The 18,850-nt window shown below is 37.7% G+C and overlaps 1 protein-coding gene across 1 annotated transcript in view; it reads right to left on the bottom strand.

The window, feature by feature from the left end:
* Positions 1-18,850, bottom strand: part of spata5 (spermatogenesis associated 5) — a 414,461-nt gene that overhangs the window by 299,736 nt on the left and 95,875 nt on the right. Inside the window, exon 10 of the mRNA XM_028802032.2 lies at positions 4,534-4,688. Within this exon, the coding sequence (XP_028657865.2) occupies positions 4,534-4,688 (155 nt within the window). The remainder of the gene's footprint in view (positions 1-4,533; positions 4,689-18,850) is intronic.

The raw sequence follows: 18,850 nt of genomic DNA, 5'->3' as shown, positions 1-18,850 counted from the left end.
AAGTTAATATTAATGATTAAATTAAATTGAGGAAATAACGAGTCTCTTTGCCATTCTCGTTTTGATTGCACGTGATGAAAATGTGACACATTTATTTGCGTTAAAGCCCTTTTTTCCGACAAAAAGTGTTTCCAATGTAGTTTTTGCGACATCTGAAGTATCGATATGGAATTTATGCGCTAAAGTTAAACGGAAAAATATTATGTCGACATGTACAACATTTTATCGATAATTAGCATTTCCATCAGCTATATCGGTAAAAAAATTTGAAGCGCTAAATATTTTTTCGCAAAAACTCCTTGGATGGAAACCTGGTTATAGAGAGCGAGTCCTCCTCCTTTGTGCTTCCCACAGGTACTTGCATCTCTGTCCGCTCTAACTGTGCTAAACCCGGGTAGCTCCATGTTAGCATCTGGGATGGTGTCAGTTAGCCACGTTTCGCAAAAACACAACAAACCACATTCTCTGTAGGTTCTGACATTTTTCACCAGCGCAGCAACTTCGTCGATCTTATTTGAGATTGAGTTCACATTCCCCAGAATCACAGAAGGCACCGAACACTTAAAACGCCACTTTCTCGCAAGCCGCTTCATTTTCAGCTTAGTGCCCGCTCTGCTGCCACGATACCGCCTTCTTACCTCGTCGGGTAAATAGGGAACCACACCGGCACTGGCATTTGTTCTCAGCGCTCGAAGTTGAGTACTTGAATAGGCGAGTCTCGGCGTGTAAAAATCCATGCCCACGTTGTAAAAGTAAGTGTGTCCAGTGAACAAATCCACATAAAATAAAGTGATAGGAGTGATCAATAAATAAAAATGGAAAAATAAAAGTAGAAAAGTACACATACACATACAGTTATACACGGAGCTGCTGAAAAGGCTGCCACTCTCAGCAGCGCCGGATGTACAAGGCATATATATGTGTTTTTCTTTCTTGCCTTCCAAGATTTTTTATACATTCGAATTATGTTAGAATAGTGATATTCGATCCGACAGCCCTAGTTATTTACTTAAAACAATTTTGTAAAGATCTCCACAGAGCTTTTTTTTTTTTTTTTAACTCACCTCTGTTGTCATCTGGCTGTTTTCCTGAGGCATCAATGTGTTCTCTTCAAGAATTTCGTTGTACATTTCGAACAGCGTGCATGCCACCTCGTCATTTATCTTGGCCCTTTTCTGTTGTGGACCATCTATCTGTGATTCAGTCGTTTGTATTTCGTTCGATGCAAGTTCCATCTGAGCTTGCAACATTTTGAGTGTCAGTGATTTTATATCTGCATCAAAATAGCGGTCTTTGTATCTCGGGTCTACAATAGTGGCAACACAGTACATGGATTCTGTGTAAATCTCAATGAAACGATTGTTTACAGCCTCCAAGAGAGTGCTTTTACTGGTTTTGACTCCGAAATTAGTATGAGCGCTTTTAGTCAACAGTCGTTTTAAAGCATTAACTGAGGGAATAACGTTAGAAGCCAAGGCTTCAGACTGGCAAATTTCTTTTGTCAGTTGTTCAAATGGAGCAAGGAGTGTGATTATGTTCTCGATCAAACCCCACTGATTAGGCGTTAGAGTTGCAGGTAACTCAAAATCAGAGGCATAAGCCCCAAGGGCTCTTTTCTGCTTCAGCAAGCTTTGCAGCATATAGAATGTGCTGTTCCATCTAGGGGCGGCACGGTGGCGCAGTGGGTAGCGCTGCTGCCTCGCAGTTGGGAGATCTGGGGACCTGGGTTCGCTTCCCGGGTCCTCCCTGCGTGGAGTTTGCATGTTCTCCCGGTGTCTGCGTGGGTTTCCTCCGGGCGCTCCGGTTTCCTCCCACAGTCCAAAGACATGCTAGTTAGGTGGATTGGATTCTAAATTGGCCCTAGTGTGTGCTTGGTGTGTGGGTGTGTTTGTGTGTGTCCTGCGGTGGGTTGGCACCCTGCCCAGGATTGGTTCCTGCCTTGTGCCCTGTGTTGGCTGGGATTGGCTCCAGCAGACCCCCGTGACCCTGTGTTCGGATTCAGCGGGTTGGAAAATGGATGGATGGATGGATGTTCCATCTAGTCGAAACGTCTTACTGAAGCATTTTCGGCTGCATACCAAGTTCAGTTTGTGTAGTTTTGAGACACGAGTTGGCTAACTGTGAATGCTTAAAGTGAACGACTATTTTTCTGCCGATCGCTATTGTATCCGAGACACTGCGCTGGGATAGTACGCCATCGTTCACGGCAAGCTGTAAAGTATGAGCCATACATGGCAAACTTGGGATCCCGCATTCATCCATAACCTTTGCAGCGCTGCGTACATTGTCTCGTAATACTACATGAACATTCTCTTTGGGTATTTTTCCATGTTTCAAACATTCTTTTAAACGCCACAGAGAGTGCAGCTCCCGCGTGTGATCCAGAGCATTCTTGGGCATGCACGATTTCTTTCTGCAATTCAAACTTGCAGTCGATCCACTGAGCAGTTAAACTAAGCATACTAATAGCACTCATATCAGATGTCCATATATCAGTGGTAAAGTTTATGGCTGTGACATCTTCAGCAAGACGTTTTTGCACATGACTTTCCACAATCTTATGTAACTCTGGAAGTGCTATGTCAGAAAAAGAACAGCGACTGGGTATCTGGTAACGGGGCTCAAAAAGCTTTCGAAATCCCGTATCTTCTACAACAGAAAATGGCTGATCGTCCAGAGCAATAAATTCCATCACCTTTGCAGTAATTGTTTGAGCTTTAGGGTTATCTTTATCAAATTTCTTTGATTTTTCAAGTAACTGATCAACACGTTGAGCAACTGCAGTTTTTGATTTTGTGCGCGGTGGCACAAGATTCTCCTCTTTTGCTCTGAGGAATTCTGTATATTTGTCAGGATGGCGTGTCTTCAAGTGTGTAATTAAATTGGTGGTATTGAAATTTCGCACTTTGGTCTCTCTGCGCAAAACATTAGTCGAGCAAGTGTTGCAAATGGCATATTTTATGTCGCTCTCACTCACTTTGAAAAATTTCCACACCGCAGACATTTTCGCACAGTAGCCCAGCGTCGCCTAAACGTCTGGCACATCCGGAACACAGTGAATGCATCATCAACATTGGTTCGAATTATCGGTCCAATTTAGTCATCGGGCCAATGCCGATAAAATAATTTTAACCCATTATCTGCAGATACAGATATAAATCCGATATTATCGTGTATCCCTAATTTTAACTTTGTGTTACCTCATATTTATACCCCAGTGAAACAGGAAATAGCCATAGACAACAGTTCATAGACACTAAAAGCAACATCAGGAAACATTTTTCCCCAAAAATGTAAATTTATTTGGTCTTATTTATAGTATACTGCTCAAAAAATTAAAGAAACACTTTTTAATCAGAGTATAGCATCAAATCAATGAAACTCCTGGGATATTGATCTGGCCAGTTAAGTAGCAGAGGGGGTTGTTATTCAGTTTCAGCTGCTTTGGTGTTAATGAAATTAACAACAGGTGCACTAGAGGAAGAACAATGAGATGACCCCCAAAACAGGAATGGTTTAACAGTTTTTCCTCCTCATCTTTTCTGACTGTTTTTTCACTAGTTTTGCATTTGGCTACAGTCAGTGTCACTACTGGTAGCATGAGGCGATACCTGGACCCTACAGAGGTTGCACAGATAGTCCAACTTCTCCAGGATGACACTTCAATATGTGTCATTGCCAGAAGGTTTGCTGTATCTCCCAGCACAGTCTCAAGGGCATGGAGGAGATCCAGGAGACAGGCAGTTACTCTAGGAGAGTTGGACAGGGCCATAGAAGGTCCTTAACCCATCAGCAGGACCAGGATCTGCTCCTTTGGGCAAGGAAGAACAGGATGAGCACTGCCAGGGCCCTACAAAATGACCTCCAGCAGGCCATTGGTGTGAATGTCTCTGACCAAACAATCAGAAACAGACTTCATAAGGGTGGCCGGAGAGCCTGACATTATCTAGTTGGCCCTGTGCTTACTGCCTGGCACTGTTGAGCTCGACAGAATTCGCAGGTCCACCACTGGCACCCTGTGCTTTTCACAGATGATAGCAGGTTCACTGTTGGCTGTGTTTCTGGTTAGTTTCATGAAGGTTCATACAGTATATGGGCTAAGCATTTAAGAACAAATGATGGCTTGTCAAATTTGTAGTTTTATTTTTACAAAAGAAGAAAAGGCAACACAAAAGTAATGCACTGTTTGTAACGCATTACATTTTATAATAAGCAACTATATAACAAATGTAGTTTCTTTTTTGTAACTAATGAGTAATTTAAATTACTTTTAAACGTAACCTTCCCCCCACTGCTTGTCAGATGCCATGGAGGTCTTTGATGATATATTTTCCTAGCACATTTATATAATAACAAAGATTTTTGTCAAGGGAGAACTCAGTAAGGGGACTTAACATTTTATTATAAACTCACAGAATCATCATAAAAACAGCTTAAAATGAAAACTGTGGAAAACTCACTTTCAGGATTTAATTGAAAAAAGTAGAACAAAAAACATTCAATCTTGTATTCTGCTCATTAAAATAACCTTACCTTTGGAACATCAATTGCAACTTCTCTCATGGCACTTGGTTTCACATTGTTCACTGCTTGTTCAAAGTCATTAAAATTGACAGCCACTGATCCCACAACTTGCATATCTAAAGGTTGAGTATCTTTACCTATACCACGACGTAAAGCAGTTAGTCCTGTGAACAAAAACAAGCAGGGATATGTAGCAAAAAATGCAATTGTATTTGGAGAAACAAATATTGTCCTACAACCACAATCTTCAACTATTTCTAAGATGTAAATGGGACACCCAGGTGATGATCTATTATTGTTTTATTCTGAAACTACAGACAGCAATCACCCAGTTAAAGCCAAAAAAAAAAAAATCATCATTGTCAATTTGGAAGTGATTTCATCTTCTACAATTGCGGAATTATGAAATATTCATGTAAAATTGCTCAGGAAGAAGTGATAAAATGTTATGTAAATGAAAGTCATATATAAATTTATGCTGTCCATTTCATAATCTGCTTACCGGCTGGTTGTATATAACCCTTATTCAACTATCAAAAATTAATTCAGGGTTCTTAATCACTGCAACCTCTAAGACATACAAGCTGCAGCCACTTTCTCTTGGAAAAATATTGCAAAGAACCTGTAAGTCATTAATGGTAAAATTATTCCTGATGTGAAGATGTAGATATATATGATTGTGGTACAAAAGAAAAAATGTGTTTGTGGTGAAAAGGCCCTCTTACCAAAAACCTGTTTTTTCCACTCTGGGGACCTCATACACATGGCAGCTTACTGTTTTAGTGAGTAGATACAGGATGTCAACGTTAACATGTCTCAACAGTCTGTGACAGTTATATTTAATTCTAGAATTAATACTAATATAAGCATTAACTATCTTCTTGATCAAAAGACTGATAACAATTTTAATAAAACTACCACTTGTTTGTATGGAGATTAAGCAGTACTTAATAGTGGTGGTTGAATTTATTCAAAAAATGAAATGATACCATCACTTTCACATATTGTAACCCACAGAAGATCAAAGTGTTTTCCATGTGCCTGGCGTGGGAGAGTGTTGCAAAAGCAATGGCATAGGGCTGGCACAATAGGTACCATTTAAATTATTGTCATTATTTCTGTATTATAGATTGTTACATATCTTAAAGTTATATTATGTATTCTCCAGTTCGTTACAATTATAGCTTGTCATATTACTCATTATCCTGGCGTGAACCCCAAGAGTTACTTATGTTCGTAATTCTAAGTAAATATGGTTAAACCCAACTTAGATTCAGGTTGAAGTGTAGTCATCCACTTTATAGTGTTAAACCTGCATAATTCTTGGGACAGTATTTTGCTGTCATCTAGTGAAGGAAATAACATCATGCTACAGAACAATCATGAATACTGCTATGCATTCTGCCTCTTTGTGGCAACTCTATGGTAGCTAATTAATATCTATGAATGGGGTGGAGCCATTAGCAAAAAAACACAATGGCAAATGAAAAGCTGTTAATCCAGTTTTAGAACAGACTAAAACTTACCCATTGCTCAAACCAAGCAATAGTAAGAGGCTATGAATTGGTCATCAGATGTTGACATGGATAATGAAACTATGGTACTGTATGATTGAACCACCATGATATGCTTGGTGAATTTGGTTACATGAAGCTTCACTGTAGTTTGGCAGTAGCTGCATAGCAAAAAGGCAAAATGAATGCAATCAAGTGCAATGTCAAGAGAGACATTAGCTCCCTAAACACTGTTCACAATGCAGTAACTGACGATTTTCGTGTAATGGGATATGTGGAAGTCTACAATAACACAGTGGGTGCATTGATCATGAGGATCAGGCACTGATATTCTACCCCCTCATGTGTATGCAACAGAAAAAAATATAATAAGTGCACAGAGAAATGTGCTTCTACTGACCCAATTACAGTGTTGGGCTGCATAACATATTACATGAACAAAACGTGTACTAAAACTGCATCAGTACAGCAATGGACACCAGACATAACCTTTCTTATTGTATTTATCTTGATGTTTTGGTATTTACATGTTTCTGTTACATGTAATAACGTTTTTTCTGGTGGAAAAAAATGTAACATTTTTGGATAGTTTTTCTGGGGGTAAACATAATGCTAAGGAGGTTAAGGAGAAAATAGCTACTATACTCTAAACATATGCAATGTACACTGGGAGGTGTACTGGTTATTTTTGTAATATTTTTATTGCTTTTTCATTTTTTACTGTTTGATTTACAATTATGTATACAAAAAGCTTAATGAAAATCAGGAAAAAATAGCAGTCACAAAGTTTGTAACTATGTTACATTTTGTATAACCCTCAGTGATTGCATCTATAGATGTAACTGTCTTGTTGTAAGAACCTAAATGTTTAAATCACTAGTGTCCTTTGTCTCCATTTTAATAAATGGAACATTTTGCATGTTAGATTGTGATTGAGACCAATAGAGGTGTACATACTCATTTTATAATTATAGAAATATATTAATTAATTTTTTGTACATTATATACTTAATCTTCACAGCTACATCCAAGATTGGTCAGTTTAGCAATGAATAGGATTTCCACTTACTAATGTTTCTAACACACTAAAGATCTTCGTGAACTGATTTAATCCAAAGATAAAAAACTACTTGCCACATGGTATTTGCTGTATATCAAAAAGTGGTAGGTAAGCCAGGAAAGTCCTTTACAAAGACACTCTAAAGTTTATAATTTACAAAACCTTGTCTTAAAAAAATTATGTAATGACATTAAAAGAACACCATTTAGCTTATCTGACTAAATATATAGTGTCTTTTACTTTCAACATGATTTTTTTTTTTTTATTGCAACTCTTTGTATACCCTTCCATCCAACAATTTTCTAATTTATATAATTTCTGGGGAGCTGGAGCCCATCCCATCAGCACTTGGTGCAAGACTAAAACAATCACTGGATAGGGCATTGGTTCACAGGACACAAACACTTTCAAAAGGTGGGAAAATTTAGAGATTCCAAATTACCTAACACAAATTCTTCATATGTGGAAGCAATAACTGAGCACAGAGAGGAAAACCCACTAAGACATAAAGCAAATGTCCAAATTCCACGCAGGTAGTAAGTACCCAGGCTTGGATCTGAACACACAGAGATCTGAGGCAGCAGTACTAACCACTGCGATACCATGAATTAATGAATTGGTAGCAAAGTGGCAACCATTACATCTGAGATGATGCCAAGGTGGCCAAAAGTTAAAAAAAAAAAAGTGGGCATTTATTATGTTAAACACATATGACGGGGATAAATAAGATACTGTAAAGTAAAAACATAAAAACATACAGACAAAATAAATCAAGACCCTGCTGTCCCACTGAGCCTACTGATATAGGCTTTAAAATCCTGTACAGATGGTAGGCTGGATCACCAGCTTGCTCACCTACCAAGCACCACAAAGCAATCCATTTTTTCATTTCTCACCTCCGACCTTTTGTACTATGTCTAGACACATTTAAGTTAGTTCTACTATTTCTAAGGATAAAGGACAATGACTGGTCTTCTGCAGTTCACCATTACATAATTTTTAAAAGGGCTACATGGTCCCAATTCGGCTGACATAGAATACTTTGCCACAACTGGTTACAAAGTATTCCTAACTGGTACTAATAATTCTCTGTGGCATTTCTCCCATTACGACACCATTCAAACATGCAACACAGGAACTTCCTCTGTTAAACACTACAACAGGGGGGTCAGGGTTCTAAGCATAGAAGGTTTATGACCACCCAATGCATTTTCCTTTCTACAACAAGGAAATATACTTGTGAACAGAAATGCTCAAATGTTGCATTCAGTCAATTTACACACAAAAAACAAGTGTGTGGATTTCTGTATCAGCTTATTAACTTCAAATTAAAATTAAATTAAAAAATAAATTAAGCCAAACTAAAAATGAGATCTGATCTTCAGCTAAGTCAAAATAAAATCTGCTTCAACTAATTATGCATAAATAACTGTCCTACATCTTGTCAATATCATTTTGGCATTCACAGTTTTGGTTGGAAAAAAAGTTTTAGAACCACTAGGATATTTCCTACTTAATTACATGAGATGAATTTGGAGATGTGGGCTAGACATGCACTGTCCCATAAAAGAGTACATAAAGTTAGTAATATAAAGAAATAATATAAAGAAATATATTTATGAGAACCATTCCCTGATTAAAACATATCACAAAATCATTAAAGAAGAATCGTAAAGATATGTAAACCTAGAAAATAACACACAAGCATTTCTAAATCACTATGTGTTCGTCAATCCACAGGTAGACAAATTGCCTACAAATGGATGAAATTCAGTACTGCCACAATAGTAAAGGGTCTGCATATATTCCTTGCCAGAATATCCATTCTGGTGTCCATTATAATAAAAATTAAGAATGGTGTTCATTGTTGTCCACACAAGAAACCACTTCTCTCCAAAAGAAACTGCTTCATGGCACAAGTTTGCAAAAGCCCACATGAATGTTCCGTGGATGGATGAGACAAAAGTTGAACTCTTTGCCAGAAACGCATAAGACAATGTTTGGAAGGATCTGGGGGAACAATGCATACCAACACTTACACAACCTCATCTCAGCTGTGAAGCATGGTACTTTCTTACTGAATTAATATTTTCCTTGCATCTGTAAAGATTAAAGAGTCTTTTACCTTTTATCATTTAAAAATATAAACATGATAAAGCAATTCCATACAAGCCAAAATGCTGGTAATCACTATCAATTTATGAAAGAAAAATGTAGTAGTCATTAAAAACAGAGCTCTGAAATGCATAAACACATTTGTAACTTTTCTTTAGAATGAAAATCATTAGCAGTGCTCTTGTCTAAAGCACTAATCAGGGAAACCACTAGAGTACTGCACTAGTTACGTAGCAGGAAAACAAATCTGAAAATTGTACTAACATGTCTTAAGCCAGCTATAGATATTTTTTAGGTATTCCTGGCTTAGATCGTAATATCCTTAACAATTATCAGCCCATTTCAAATGTTCCACTCATATCTAAAGTTCCCGAAAAAATAGTTGCCTCCCAACTTCAGTCCCATCTTTCAAAAAACAACCTTTTTGAACAGTTTCAATCTGGTTTTCATCCTAAACACAGCACAGAAACTGCCCTGGTCAAAAATCACAAATGATCTTCTCTAGGCAGCTGACATGGAACTTTTATCAATTCTTGTACTTCTTGACCTCAGCTCCGCATTTGACACCCTATTTAATCAGATCATTTTTTAAATGACTAGCTAGTTCTGGAGTCTGTGGCCTTGTCCTCCAATGGTTTTCTTCCTGGCTTACTGATAGGAGGCAGTTTATTCAAGTGAAGGGCTTTAAATCTGAGAATGCAGTCGTTACTCGGGGAGTTCCGCAGGGTTCTGTTTTGGGGCCGCTACTTTTTCTCATTTACATTTCCCCAATAGGCAATATCCTTCAACACCATGGTATTAAATTTCATTGTTACACTGATGACACACAGCTTTTTCTATCCTCAAAAATCCACTTCTGTTTTCCCTCCAAATACTCTTAATGGCATTTCTCTAAGACATAAAGTCATGGATGACTCACTCTTTTCTCCAATTAAATAGCAAATAAACAGAGGTGCTCTTCATTACTTCTAAATCTACACTCACTAAGGTTAACCATTCTTCCATTTTAATTAACAACATTAACACAAACATCTTTTCCCAGGTTAAGAGCCTGGGCGTCATTCTAGACAGTACCCTTTTCTTTTTCTTCCCATATAAGCAATGTTTCTCAGACTGCCTTCTTCCATCTCTGAAATATTTCTAGACTTTGTCCTGTTCTTACGCAACACAGAACTGAAGTACTGAATAATGCCCATGTCACATACAAGGGGGCTTCGCTCGCCTACCCCCGGCGTTTTGAACCCATGCCCGCTGGGCAGCCGTTGTTTCAGACACGCATTGTAGGAGCTTGCGTTGTTTTGAACCCATGCTTGCCCTGCTTCTGCGGTTTGAGACGCGCATTGTAGGCGTATATCCGTCAGTCGAGCTCGTTCGGTTTGAACCCATGCCTGCTTTGCCTCCGCAGTTTCAGACGTTGGGTCGCGTTCGGCGTTTTGTACGATCCCAAGCAGCACATTATTCCTAGCTTCACTCCGCAGTAGTGCCACGCACAATATGGCGGTGACGCCTGCGCCTTCACTACGCAGTATTGCCACTCACAATATGGCGGCAACGCCTGCGCCTTCCATATTATGTCGGGTTTTACCATGCTGTTTAGGCGCCTTTGCCTTTCGTACTTTCCCGCGCCTTCTGACGCGCGATGTAGCTGCCTGCACCTTCCGGGTCTGCCTCCGCTGTGTGGTGTGGACTTTTAACTGTCGTTTTTTCTGCCTTTATATTCTGTATCTCGCTGTGCATGTGTTTCGTGCCTAGGTTTTTTTGAAGCTGTTGCATTCCAGTTTTCATCATCTATAACCTGCTCTCCATGTGTTTGGCCCCGTTCTTTAACCTCTTTATGACGTTTTACTTTGTTTCCTACTCTGTCTTTTATTTCTGACCTCGCTTTATCCTGCTTGCGGCATGTCAGACGGTTCGTAGTCTCTCCCGTTTCGCTCTGGGGCGGGGGGGCTTTGTGTGGCGCCTGCGCACGTTCGTAGTCTCTCCCATTTCACTCTGGGGAGGGGGGCTTTGTGTGGCGCCTGCGCACTACGTCTCCTGCATCCATGGGCAGGTCCCTGTGTCCATATCCGGTTTACCATTCTCGGTTAGTAATATGGATACAGTAGATTACTGTAATGCTATTCTATCTGGCATTCCACCAAAACTTAACCATCGCTTACAACATTTTCAAAATTCTGCAACTAGGATAATAACTGTTCTAAATCCACTTAACATATTACACCTATTCTCTTCCAACTTCACTGTCTCCCTGTTTACTACCGAATACAATACAAAATACTGCTCTTAACATTTAAAGCTCTCCACAACCTTGCTCCTCCCTATCTTACTGATCTCCTACAGACTCCAACAGTCGCTTCCTCAGATCCTCATCTGCAGCACTGCTTTCTATACCATACATCAAACTCTCTTCAAACTGGCATACCAACTATGAATTTAACACTGCTACTGTCTGTTATCTTTGTTTGTCACTACTTCTGTATCTTATTGCTATTTGATTATATCGTTCTCTTTGTTTCTATATCTTACTGTTTTTTAATTTCATTGTAAGGTGACCTTGAGTGTTAAGAAAGGTGCCTATTAAATAAAATGTATTGTTATTATTAGCCATTTGGTTTAAAAATCTATCAAGGCCAATTTAGGGCAAGAAAATATAAAATCAATACACTTTTAAAATCAGTATGGTGTGTAGAGTTCACGTTTTGCATCAATTTTAATATGCGATTAGTAGAAGAATTTTAATCACTTAAGTACAAGTACATATTTTCATTAAATGCAGCATGGTGGTGCAGTAGTAGCTGGCTTGCTGTAACATGACAAGGGTTTGCATGTTCTTCCATGTCTGCGTGGGTTTCCTCAATGTCCCCTGATTAGGTGAACTAGCATTGATTAATTAGATTGTGTGTGTGCCTGCCTCACAATAGACTTACTGTATGTCCTGTCCAGGGAGTGCTCCTGCCTTGACCCCTATGATTGTGAACTAAGCTCTAGATACCCCACAACTCCATCCTGGATAAGCGGGTTAGGAAGAATGGATGAATGCTTTCATTAAAGCCTTGGTATTTTGGGGTTCTATATAGGGATTACATAATCAAATAAATGATAAGATAACTGTTAAGGAATTAATAAGATTACTGTTAAGCAATTAAACTAATAATTGGAATAGTTAAGGAATGTATATTGATAAAAAGTCTTAGTATTTCCTGGTGTGCCTATTCAGCTGCATCATGCTGCCAAGTTGACAGTTATTAACCCCTCCAACATGAAGATAATATATCACGGATCACTGATTGAAACCAGGAATTGAAATGTAAATCCTGCAACAAGAGATTAGAAATGCAGTATTTTTCACATAATCACCTTTAATAAAATTAATATATTAACTGTAATATGGAATTACACTGACAGATAACGACGAGTGACAAATTGGTGTTCGTTCTGAAACACTTACATGTACCACTCTCTTATATGAAACAAGCTTTCTTTTGATTGGATCAATATATTGCTTATGTTGTGGCATTTTTAAATTAAAAATGAAAAGAAACTGAAAATATAAATTACTTAATTTCTACTTTTTTTCAGCTACTGATAAAAATAAGTCACTTTCACGGTTTTGATAGAGTAAAAAGTTATTTTGTATATTTTGAAAAATGCCCGTATCTGTTTATAAAATGCCCCTGGATTTCCTACCCTGGCCAAAACACAGGAGTTAATGAAAGCAGAATTGCTTAAACAGAAGAAATTCTGTACTAAGATTGCTTTGTAATGATCCTGTAGGAGATATTTACACAAGGAATCCCAAAAACATTAATGAACTGAACGTTCTCTAAGAATGAATGCTCCAAAGTCACTTCTAACAGTTTTGCAAGTCTGATCAGCAACTACAGGAATGGTTGATGGAGGCTACTACAGCTAAAACAGCCTTTACCAATGCAAGGGCTGTTTTATTTGTTTCAAAGCTTGATACTGAATGTTTAAACAATGTGGTCATATCTAAATAAAATCTATCAACTATGATGATGGGTGTGTAAGTGTGGTATTAACTCATACAAATGATATGGTCAACATCTAATGTACAAAGTACAACAATTAGTATTATATCACATCCATCAAAGATAATACCTAAGGTGCTGTTCAATATATCCATTAACACATTAATAAAAACGCATCATTACAAGGTTCATAGAAATAATTGCTGAGAAATGAAAATAAAAAGCTGAGTCGATATTTTGAAATCTAGACAATGAGATGCATGTCAGAAATCAGGTGGCAAAGCATTAAAATTAATGTAATACTTCTTAAACGTCAAGCAGTAAAGAAGTTTGTGAAGACTATTCTGGAAGAAATAACATGGACACATTGTGTAAGGGTAATGCCTGAATGATGATATACTTAGAAGAAGATTACAATAAAGCTGACACTTTTTAAGAAATGTAAACAATACCATGGAATTAATCCAAGAAATGTAATATAAACGGCAATGATCCATAATATATATTTATACAGTAGCATAGAGAGACACTTTTTGTTCAAGTCCATTCCTTATAACATCCCTTTATCTTCGGAATATCATCACAGGTTTGACAGCCTTTTTCCTGATTTACAAATGTATTCATTCATTCTCCAAGGTTCTAGACATCCCTTTGGGTAAGATCCATTCTTTTCATATCAACTTATAATAGCTCCAAACATACTTGTTTTTGCATCCCTCCTTGCCTTCAACCTCCATCTTGGTAAAACTCTTCACACAGTCATACTTTGCCTTTCACTCCACATGCCTAAATCACCTTAGCACAGCACCTATCACCTCCACACTAATAAGTCTTCCTCTTAATGCCAAAAGAATTAGTGATTATGGTGATAATAAAATGCATTTTTGTATTTTTGCAATGACATTGTCAAAAATTTATACCTTTTACACAAATAAGACTTTTGACCTGGAATATTATATTTTGTAAAAGCACATCTACTGGAATCCAAATCAAATTTTAGCACAGTATACTAAACAAAACAACTTTCAATTCTGTGAAGTGCTTTTTCTGTATGCATAAATAACATCATCTCTGGAAGCTCAGATGCAGCGGAGTTTAAAATTAACTTGAATAAGAATTTTTCCAGTGAATTCTCTTGCATGTCAGATTAAACTAGAATGCTTCTGTTTGTCCAAAAATAATTAAAATTCTAGGATTTACAGCTACAAAAAATCATACAGAGCTATTTAAATTTAATTTATCCAATGTGAAATAAAGCATTAAACAAGATGGTAATAAACTTTCACCTCTTCATTTCACTTTAGCTAGGTGAGCTAACACTGTTGAAAAGTAATGTCCTTCCCTTCCAGCTAGATGCAACTATAACAGCTTTCATTTGGAATGCAAAATGGCCAAAGTGGCTTTATGTAAGAATGGAACTATCAAATGTGCCTATGAATGCATAAAAGTGGTTAGGAATCCAGACTTTCACAGACCTCTAAACATAAAATACGAAATTATCCTTTCAAGACTTATACTTAAAATATTATCTTTCAGTAATGTGCCCCTTCTCCTATGTACAAGTTACAACTTTGGCAAAAGAAACCTTCCAAACTTCATCAACATTCATCAACATTCTATCAATATATACTGTTTGCGTGAAACTATACTACCTGGAAATGATTCAAATATGGGAATGGGATCTTTCAATTAGAAACTCAGATAAGGAATAGAATTCATCCACTAACAACACATACTCTTCTTCACACTGCACAGGGCATGGTAGAATTCATCATAAAAATTGTACAAGACACACCTCTACTCAAATTACCTACAATCTCTCCAGAAAGATTGCAACTTAGGAATGCTGTCATTAACTGAATGTTTCGCTAGGTATTATGATTATAAAATCCCTCATATTCACAGAATTTTGTGGAAATATATTTGCTTACCTATTAGACAGTGATGGATTTACACTTGATCCCTGTCATTTAATAGCACTATTTAAACTAATACCAGCTGGAACAGCATTAAGCAATAAAAAAAAAAAATCTAGTGCGATATAATACACTACATTGTTAATGCAAACCTTAATCAACTGCATGAATCCAAATCCAGGCTTCTTAACTTAAGGTCAATGTTTTAAATGCTATAAGATATTGAACCAAAAAAAAAAAAAAAAAAATCACACTTTCTATACAAAGAATGTTTTAGAACATTTTTAGACTTTGGTAAAAATGCAATCATTGTGTTTGAAAAGAAACGAGCCAGGTTTCTGCCTGACCTTTCTGATGTCTAAAAATACATGAAGAACTAAATTATACCGAACACTCTGTTCACAAGGCTCTCTGAAGCAGGTAAAGAAAGTGTTCTGAGATTGACTTAATTTAATCTTAAACAAAGTTTTAAAATGCAGTGCTGACTTCATTGCATTTTAATAATCAAAATATAATTTATAAACTTAAAAAATAAAAGTAATATAAAGGAAATTAATTCATGTGCTGAACAACAACAATAAATCTGAAATTTAGAGAAAAAAAATGAATAGTGAAAACAAAAATCAACACTTTGAAATGACCACCACCAAGATTTAAACCACTGACAACCTGACACTGTTTTATTTAAATCACTTTCCTATACTGACCACCTTTTCTTATGTTGCCATTTAGGATGATGCTAGGGTGGGGTGGAGTGTATATGTAGGAAACTAACTTTAAAAAGTGTCCGCCCTTATTTTTGTGCTGTCTAAAAATGAATGCACAAAAAGCCAAATTTAAAAATAAATATTTAAGAGGGCAGTCATTATTTTGTGCTTTTGTGAAGCTGCATGCAAAAAATTTGCTGCAAACACATTGGGTTTTCTTTTTAAATTTTAGTGGTTAGTTTTATTTTACTTTATAAATGAAAAAAAAAAAAAAAAAAAAAACTGATAAGGTCAGTCTGTCCTTTTTGCTTTGTGTAGAAAATGCAATGTAAAGTGATGAAATTTTGAATACATTAAATTTTTTTGAGGATTATGCACTAAGACAATGCAAACTGCCTATAAGGTGCATAGTCAATACTTCATACTACTACAAAAACTAACTGCCTGATTTTGGCTTTTCTCTCTCATTTCAATAACTGAGCAAGCCCACATTGTCCACTTACTATCATGCACCAATGGTATGGCAGTTAGCTTAAACATTCTTTACTGGCTGGTAGAGTCTCCATTACTGAATGTATGTAAACATATTCAGGGTTAAACAAGGAATGGCATCATTGTATTGGAAGTACTTCATAATACAAAGATAGTGAATGTTTGGGTCATAGGGTTCTCAATGGGACTTTAAATTTTAATACTAACATTTCTACCAATGGTGTTTACAAAAGACTGAAATCAATTAGTACATGTTCATTTTCAGATAGACAGACAGACAGACATAAAAAGTGTATTTAGTCAGCCACCAATTGTGCAAGTTCTCCCACTTAAAAAGATGAGAGGCCTGTAATTTTCATCATAGGTATACCTCAACTATGAGAGACAAAACGAGAAAAAAAAAAATCCAGAAAATCACATTGTCTGATTTTTGAAGAATTTATTTGCAAATTATGGTGGAAAAAAAGTATTTGGTCAATAACAAAAGTTCATCTCAATACTTTGATATATACCCTTTGTTGGCAATGACAGAGGTCAAATGTTTTCTGTAAGTCTTCACAAGGTTTTCACACACTGTTGCTGGTATTTTGGCCCATTCCTCCATGCAGATCTCCTCTAGAGCAGCGATGTTTTGGGGCTCTCGCTGGGCAACACGGACTTTCAACTCCTTCCAAAGATTTTCTATGGGGTTGAGATCTGGAGACCGGCTAGGCCACTCCAGGACCTTGAAATGCTTCTTATGAAGCCACTCCTTCGTTACCCGGGCGGTGTGTTTGGGATCATTGTCATGCTGAAAGACCCATTCACGTTTCATCTTCAATGCCCTTGCTGATGGAAGGAGGTTTTCACTCAAAATCTGACGATACATGGCCCCATTCATTCTTTCCTTTACACGGATCACGGGGACACGTCTGGCACTGCAGGATTTGAGTCCCTGGCAGCGTAGTGTGTTACTGATGGTAGCCTTTGTTACTTTGGTCCCAGCTCTCTGCAGGTCATTCACTAGGTCCCCACCATGTGGTTCTGGGATTTTTGCTCACCGTTCTTGTGATCATTTTGACCCCACGGGGTGAGATCTTGCATGGAGCCCCAGATCAAGGGAGATTACCAGTGGTCTTGTATGTCTTCCATTTTCTAATAATTGCTCCCACAGTTGATTTCTTCACACCAAGCTGCTTACCTATTGCAGATTCAGTCTTCCCAGCCTGGTGCAGGTCTACAATTTTGTTTCTGGTGTCCTTTGACAGCTCTTTGGTCTTGGCCATAGTGGAGTTTGGAGTGTGACTGTTTGAGGTTGTGGACAGGTGTCTTTTATATTGATAACGAGTTCAAACTGGTGCCATTAATACAGGTAACGAGTAGAGGACAGAGAAGCCTCTACAGAAGAAGTTACAGGTCTGTGAGAGCCAGAAATCTTGCTTGTTTGTAGGTGACCAAATACTTATTTTCCACCATAATTTGCAAATAAATTCTCATTTTGTCTCTCATAGTTGAGGTATACCTATGATGAAAATTACAGGCCTCTCTCATCTTTTTAAGTGGGAGAACTTGCACAATTGGTGGCTGACTAAATACTTTTTTGCCCCACGGTAGGTAGGTAGGTAGGTAGGTAGATAGGTAGGTAGGTAGGTAGGTAGGCAGACAGGCAGGCAGACAGATACTTTATTTTAATGCTCGATTTTTAGACTTGCAGCAGTTTAATTTACTGACTAGAAGAAACAGACACCCACAGGGCATTCAAGGTTTGCAATTCAAAATGTACAATGGAAACTCAAATATAAGTATAGGAGATGTAAAACTAAAATGGTTGCAAAAAAATATGTAATTTGAGCTGTTTCTTTAAAGCACAGTCATTCATGAAATTGTTAAATTTAACTTAAACTGCTCGCTTTCTTGTACACTATACTGTTTCATGTAAAGAAAGAAAAAGCTCTTGATTCATTGCTGTGATAAACCCAGATCCAAATACATGCACGTATGTATACTGTACATATATTGCTTTATGATTTGCATCATTTGCCATGGTTCCAAATTACGTATTTACATACAGGTTCTTTTTATGTCTGCAACAGCCTGTATAATGCATGCGTGCATTCATTTAAAAACATTAATTTACCATCCTACTAAATGCTGTATTTACAACCAGGAAAACTGTATTTGACATCCAGTTCTCTTAACAGCTTTTTGAATTCTTTTTTCTCGATATGTCCTGGTTATGACGTTAAACTGTACCCAGCCCTCATGTGGGTTGGTGGCAGGATTGGCACTCCAGCTACCGCAAAAAAACCACACAGCTCTGAGATGACAGAAAGGACTCCTTTCTGCTTTCCGTGGGAGTAGCTCTGCTGCAGCCGCCTGTAGGAAGGCTGCTCGCATTATAAAAGGGAAGGGGGAAAGCCCTCAGGAGCCCCATCCCCAGAAGAGTCAAAACTGTCGAAGAGCCAATGGGGTCAGGCCTGTCAGGGATCAGAACTGGTGGCGTCACCCGCTGCAAGGCAGCAGTCAGGTCCCAATTTGAGGCGGCCCAACTGGG

The sequence above is a fragment of the Erpetoichthys calabaricus genome, chromosome 5 (genome assembly GCF_900747795.2).
Source record: "Erpetoichthys calabaricus chromosome 5, fErpCal1.3, whole genome shotgun sequence".
Lineage (NCBI taxonomy): Eukaryota > Metazoa > Chordata > Cladistia > Polypteriformes > Polypteridae > Erpetoichthys > Erpetoichthys calabaricus.
The sequence above is the reverse complement of the archived record's forward strand: the minus strand, read 5'-3'. Positions and strand labels throughout refer to the sequence as shown.